Source organism: Egretta garzetta, unplaced genomic scaffold (genome assembly GCF_000687185.1).
Source record: "Egretta garzetta isolate BGI_Z169 unplaced genomic scaffold, ASM68718v1 scaffold133, whole genome shotgun sequence".
Classification (NCBI taxonomy): Eukaryota; Metazoa; Chordata; class Aves; order Pelecaniformes; family Ardeidae; genus Egretta; species Egretta garzetta.
The window spans coordinates 475,687-483,096 of NW_009259111.1; the positions used below are offsets into that span (position 1 = coordinate 475,687).

Sequence of the window (7,410 nt, forward strand, 5' to 3'; positions counted from 1 at the left end):
GTTAAATAACATATGGAATTGTTGATTCTTGATGCTAGTCTTAAAACGAGCCTCAAACACTCATTGATTCATCAGTGTTCTACTCTGGAAAGCAGTCAGGTTTAGGTCCATAGTATTCAAAGCACAGATGTAGCTATGTTGATTTTATAATTTTCAAAGGTAACTCATAGTAAAGCACTTTTTGTATCATGAACAAAGCACAAATATTAAAGCACAGATATTAAACATTTAATTTCTTTTAAAAAGGAATATATCTAGACCGGCCAGCACATATATCCCTTCTAAATAACCAAGCTATTTTTTTTAAATGAATGATTGCTTCTATAGCTAATTACTTTGTCTTCAGTTGGAAAGTACTTCACTACATTAATAACTATAAAGACACACTTATTTAAAAAAAAAAAAAGCATAGATCTTGAAGTAATTTAACGTCTGCCTTCCCTATATAGCAGTCTAACATATTTTGTCTACCTTTCTAGGCTTGCCTTGGCCTGATCTATACTGTGTATGTGGACAGCCTGAACGTGTCACTGGAGACTCTCATTGCAAATCTGTGTTCATGCCTTGTCCCTGCTTCTGGAGGGTCTCAGGTAAATGGGAAAAGAGGGTATTTTTCCAGTTAATTTAATTTATGAAGAAAACAGAAAAAAAATTCTTGAAATATTTTTGAAGAAAAAAAGACCATAGTTCAACTGAGTGCTTTCCCTGTGGCCTGTGAGTGCTTTCCCTGTGGCCTATCTTCTAAAGACAGCAAAAATTCCATTCCAAGATAAGGTCAAAGGGTTAATTTTGTCACTGAGTTGGCTTTTTACAAGGCACAGTAACAAATCAAGCAGTTTGTATAAGTTTAGTTTTTAATAATAATGTGCGTTCAGGAATATTTTTGCTTGCTACAGATTTTTTTTTTTTAAAGGCTTTTTTTTTTTGCTTTTTTTTAACATGTCCTTCACTTTGGTTCATTTAGCCATGTCTTTTTCTTGATGCAGTTCAGGATTCCACTGGTCTTTTCTTTGTTAATTCTTTTAAATTTCTGTTTTCATAGAATTTTTAAAAAATGCTGAAAAAGTAACTTGGACATGGTTTTCTCAGAGGTAATTAAACATTCCAGGTAGCCCATGCATTCAAAAATAAGAAAAAAGGTTTCCAGCAACTATGCTTCTTTCTCCTTTTTACCTATGCTTTCTGTGAGCAGAAGGTCAGGTTTGTTTGTTGATTTACTTTAAATAAAGTAATCATATACTTTTATGAGTTTCTGACAAGCCAGTTGGGTCTTATTTGCTTGACCTTCACTTTTTGCTGTGACACTACTGGGAAATGTATCATGAAACATACCTGGAAACTAAGTATGCAAATGGAATTATTTTAAAGTTGATTTCATACACATTTTCTCACGCTTCCCACCCACCCTATGGATTATCAACCTTCTTGAAATCCTACAAATCCCTAATTCTTTTCTGTTTTTCCCATAGCGCTGACTGCTTTGGAATTTCTCATAGTGCTGTAAGTGGCAAAATGTCCTCTCAGCTTAGTCAAGATCTACCTTACTGCTTGCCAGGCCACCATGTCTCTGTGTTTTTTGCATCCAAAGCCTTTTGGTTTTGAAGGGGAGTAATTCAATTGTATCTCCCTATCAGAAACCCTTTTTTCCAGTGGTATTTGAGCCTCATGTTACAGGTTTTGGAGATCCACTTGAACTTCTTTTCTATCTTCTTTTTTTTTTGGAGGGGGGGGTTAGTTTTTTTAAACCCCATCCTTCAATACAGCTGTCCTCAGTGGCCATTTCCTCTGCTAGAAGAGGGAGGAAAATTCATGCTCCTCTGGCTATTCTCCCTTCTGCTTTCTGTCTTCTAATAAAATGTTCAGTTCAAACTTAAATTGGCTGGTGTCAAACTACCATTTTAATCAGAAATTAAGTTATTCTGTTTTCTTTCTTAAGCTTTATGCCTTCCAGGTCTAAATCTGAATTATGTATCTTAGAATGCGCATAGTCTTCTGATGTTTATCTCCACAAGTCCTTGAGGAGCCTCCCAGGTTATTCATGTGTCCACTGCTGAAATAATCAACTGCAAAATCAGTTTTTGACCTGCATCCAAGTCTCCTGATAAAGTGCTGAGGAAGAGCATCTCTGCTACAGCTCAGGGACTTGCATGGTTTTGTTGTCAAGCATTTCGGTTTCAAACATCTGTTATGCAGCAAATAGAGCTTGCTACCTTCATACGTTCAACATATTTGCTGTACAGAGTGGAGTTCTACCACATTGCTTGTACAAAATTGCCCCCCCACCCCATGGTAGTTAGCAGTAACTGCTTGAAGTCACCCACTGCTTGAATGTCATGTGGATTAACTCAGAGGAAAGCAAGGTTATTTTGCAGTTACAGTGCTTTTTGGGATGTGATACACAAGTGCATTCCTTCCATTCCCATTTCCTGCCTCCCTCAAAGGAGGTATGTTCATGTTCTGGAAAGGTAACCAAAATTTTAATTCTATTTTAATATGCAGAGCAGGGACATAGGAGTAGCAGAAGTGTTCTCTTCAATACCCATATATTACAAGTATGTTCATATGTAAAACATGCATGCAGACAGTAGATATCGAAGAACTTCAGTTAGAAAATAGTATTTATTTTTCTGATTTGAATGGGTTTAAAACTTTTTTTTTTCTTGAAGGTTTTTTTAATGTATTATTAAAAACATAATATTGAATGCCTTCAAAGCTATAACTATTTAACTAACCCAGTGGAAATGCAAGGAAGGCATTATCATGCTATACATCCAAGGAGATATATCATTGTCCTCAAATTGTATTTCAGCTCTCTGTTGGTCGATTCAATTATTCTTACTGACTTTAAACTTCTGTATACAAAATAAGTAATTTTGCAGGATGAATTACTTCTCTGTATGATAACAGCTTGTTTATTCTATATAAATTAAATTTATACTCAATTAAAAAGAATTCTTTCTGCAGAAACTGTTTTCTTTGGGAGCTGGAGACCGACAACTGATACAGACTCCTCTACATGATAGCCTTCCTGTTACAGGCACCAGTGTGGCTCTTCTCTTTCAGCAACTGGGTATGTATAGGTCTCCTTTGAAAAAAAAAAAAAAAAAAAAAAAAATTTAAGCATTTATTTGGGGTGAAAAATATAGAAAAAAACCCTGAGTTATTAATATAAACTCTTAAAATCTCTCTGGAAATCCTTAGGTAAACAGAAGACTACATTTACAAAGTATTGTAATTGCTTCGTTACAGTGAGGTATTTTCTGTTCTCATGAGTTCAAATCATGTGCCAAGAAAGCTACATGGTAAATATTAATTTCTTTTGAATGAAAGAATGACTAATAGTGCTTTTATCCCCTAATCAGACATTCACATAACCTTTTTGTAAATCCTGCCTGGGGTAAGTTATCTCCAATATTGCCTAGCATCTGTAAGTGTACTGTGAGCAGAAGTGAGCCTGGCCTCTGTTTAATTACAAAAACATTAATGTAAAAAGATTTCCTACCCCTTGGATACTGTACAAACTCCAAACAAAACCAAGGAGGTTAATGATAAAAATAGTGAAAGGGAGATAATGAGGAAAATTTGCTTGTTGCTCACAGTGAGCACTTGAGCTGGCCTGAAGAAGAGAGACACTGAGGAAAGTATGTGATTATAAAACTTGGCAAATCTTCTCAAAGAGAAGCTATAGGCTTACATCCTTTTTCCCCGAAGAAATCATACAAGTTTGTAGAAAAAAAAAAAAGAATTTATCTCAACACACTTTATTTTCTGTTGTGGCACAATTTTCTCCTTTACAAGACTATCAAAACTATTAGGAAGAACTTGTCTAATGGTCTTCCTGTCTCTGTCCTGTTCTTTGGTGTGATGAGGACAGTAGTAGTTGCTTGGGAACAGGCCTGGAATTAGTTAAGGAATAGGCAAATAGGTTGGCAGGTAGATCTATTATTTTTTTTTAAGCAGCTCCTTGAACCCTTTGTGAAAGAGACTTATTTTTCCCATCTTGTATTTCTGTCCACTGCTTTTTTTCCGCCCCCCCCTTCAAAATCAGTTCTCAGCTGATGTCCCGTTCAAAGTTTTTTGCGTCTTAAGTATCTGGGGATAGAGCACAATGGTAGAATCGCCTTGTACCTCTAAGGACACAAATTTAAAAAAAAAAAAAAAAATAGTTTGCGTTTTCATATTGTACATCACAGAATAGTGCATAATTCTTTTCACATGTAGGTGGTGGACTGTCATTGTCTTCTTAACGCCAAGGTTTGTTAATGCTAAGTTTGTTTGGATTTACTAAGAAAGAGTTGTTAATACAGCTACATAGGTCTATATGTAATGGTGGTAGAATAAAAAGAGGAACTGGAAATATGAACAGGCTGTTTTAAATAAATTCTCATTTATTCTCACTTTTCATGTAGTCTTATGAAGAATTAAAGGCAGTGAGTCCAGAAGGATGTGGTAGAACCTATTAGCTCATCCCTTTGAAAAAGTTTATTTTTCTAAGATAAGGCCTAATCCTTTCCTCTGGAGATCATAGTTGAGCTTGTCAGAAGTTTTTTGTCCTTTTTGTAACAATATTCACACTTGCTCTATTAAATCTCATTTCATTTGAACAGGAGCTTAATGCGTATTTGTCTCTACCAACCTGGTCAAAAGCATTCTACTTCTGTTGTCCACTGAAGTCCAATGTTGTCCAATGACAGCTGTTATCCCATCAAATGCTTGTGTTCAAGACACAAATATTGACTAGGCTGTTTGTCAAGTAACGACATGTTCAGCTATTTCTTTGCTGGTACAAGTCACTTAATCCTATTGACATTATTAATAGCAAATTCAAGAGTAGCTAGAAAAATATTTGTGAACTGTATAAATCACCTTTTTAAAAATAGCTCTTTCTTTGAATAAGATGGGCAGCAAGACAAAATTTACCACTAAGAATAGATACAAAAGTAATTTCAACATTTATTTTGAGAAATATTGTGCAATAGTAGTCGCATCATGCCTTTTCTGCTTGGCAGGATAATACTGTGTCAGCGGATGACCCTCCCTGTATTACCAAGTTCACAGCGTATGTGGAAATAGACCTTATTTTTACTTAGGCATTAAACTACAGTTGGGAAAAACAAACCCAAAGGTTTTAAGCTTAATAATAAGGAACAGCAGTGTTTGACATCTTAAATCATTCATTCTTTTTTCATTTAAAAAAATTAATATATGGGAATAATGTGACAAAAGCCAGGCCTGTAGCTGGATCGCTAACACCTGAAAATGATTTCATCGACAAGGCTTAGCTGGAAAAACAGTAATCATAAAGTTACTTTTAAAAATTATCTGTGGTAGCTAGAAGACTTTCAGTACTCTTCTATTTCTCATTGTCTGTTAAGATGGTAGGTATCTGTAAAAGCTTCAAAACACAGTAGCCTTCATCAGGCTCAAAGGAGATTTTGGTTTTTATTTCTCTTCTCTCTCACTTTATTAACAATACATTCCTGTGTTTCTACCTTAAGATCTTTTCCCCAAACTCCAACCCTACTTGCCTTCTCCATTCTGCTGGCAGTATGGTTATTCAGCACTGCCGTATTCAGTCATTTGTATCTGACATGTACACCTCCATCTCCCCAGTGGGCAGTTCTTTCCAAAGAACCTAAGACACAAAATTGTGTTAGGGACCTGAGCAGCAAAACAAGAACCTAAGGTTTAACCAGCACTTTTAATTTTTGCATGTCTCAAGCACTGGTAGCCTGAATCACACTGCTAAGCTGAGCAGAACAAATATGAAAATTTATTTTCCTGAAGAATTAATGTTTACACCTATTTTCCAAACACTTAATCGAAGACTAAAGAGTTTTCCTTCCTTTCCTTCTTGTTTAGTCTCTTATCTGGGCTGTTTTCCTGTCCCCTTATTTCCTCTGTTCCATTTCATTTGTCTGTGCTGGTTTTCTTCCTCAGATCTTGGCAGTGGTAGGTTAACAGTTGGACTTGGTGATCTTAAAGGTCTTTTCCAACCTAAACAATTCTATGATCTTTAATTCACCACTGAAGGATTTTCAGTAGAACTCAGACTGACTTTGAGTGTTAGAAAGAAAGTAATTTTTTAAGTGGCAAAAATGAAACTTTGAAGTAAATTCTACTTTTAATCTTCTGGATGAAGACACAAGGTAAGGGTGCTTTTGAATTCAGGGCTGTGTAGAATAGAGATTGAATAGGTGGAACAGGATGAAGATGAATGGTAATGGTAGGTTGAGCCAGGTTGCTGGGCAAGCTTGTCTTTCATTTGTCCAACCTGTGATGTAACTTTCATGTAAGTGTTAAATATCGTTATCCTTCAGCCTTTTTACATGTCTTAAAATATTTTTTAATCGAGAAATTGTCTGTATACCATTAGGCTATATATGAAGCCCCTAAACCAAGTACTTTATAAACAATATATTTGAAGACTGCAGTGTCATTAACTATCAGTAATTCCAGATGTCAGAAGTGATTGGTCGATTAAACTTCTACAGATGGTTACGGTTGCACAAAATATAAATACTAGGGCAGATGTGTGTGATGATGGTGGAGTTGATAAGCAGGGAATTGCTTCAGTACAAGCAGTTTAAAATGCCCCTTTCCAGTATTAATAATACTGGTAACTTTTTTTTTTTTTTTTAAAATGGCTATTCAGTTCTAAAATTCACATTGTGACTCAAGACCGGGAAGTTTGGAGTACTATCTGTCTTTTTTCCCTATTTGCATGTTCCTTTTTTTTTTTTTTTTTTTTTTCCCCACCAGAGCAGATACCACAGATAATCTGATACCATAGAGAGTCACTTAAAAGTAAATAGTTAATTAATGAACACTAAGCAAGAAAATATAAGCGAATGATGTTCCACATGTTTCCGTGGTGGGACACTGACACTGATGATTTTTATTGGTTTAAACAGTCATGGAGCCAAAACCCTTTACCGTTACACGGTGATAAATCCATTAATAACAGAATGGTGGGATCATATATTAACTATCTTACCTGTTTATAATTTTTTGGGTGGACTATCAAAGTCTACAGAAGTAAAAGAAATGCTGTATTTTCTCATTTTTTTCAGTCATTTGATTTGTTAGAAAGTAATGAATAATGATGGGGTTTTTAAAAATATTTTTGTTTTGATAATGAATATACTAATTGTTCTGTGTGTTCAAAAATTTGTTGGGGAGGAAGATCTTAATTACAACAGCATAATTTTAATTATTTTTTTAATGAAGGTATGCTACTCCATCTCTATTTGGAAGTAGATTATTTGTACATGCAGAGGGATTTTAAACTGACAGATTTGTACTTTACAATTTTGGTTAACTCATTAAAACCTGCATCTTTTAAAATGGTTCTGTAGTTGTGCCAATAACATACTGCATAATTTTTGCTCTCAGAAGAGCTCTGCTTTG

General features: G+C 35.1%; 1 protein-coding gene across 1 annotated transcript in view; it reads left to right on the plus strand.

The window, feature by feature from the left end:
• The window catches only part of SBF2 (SET binding factor 2), a 284,828-nt gene that overhangs the window by 142,582 nt on the left and 134,836 nt on the right, over positions 1 to 7,410 (plus strand). Inside the window, exons 6-7 of the mRNA XM_009635401.2 lie at positions 480 to 590; positions 2,965 to 3,070. Coding sequence (XP_009633696.2) covers positions 480 to 590; positions 2,965 to 3,070 — 217 coding nt within the window. The remainder of the gene's footprint in view (positions 1 to 479; positions 591 to 2,964; positions 3,071 to 7,410) is intronic.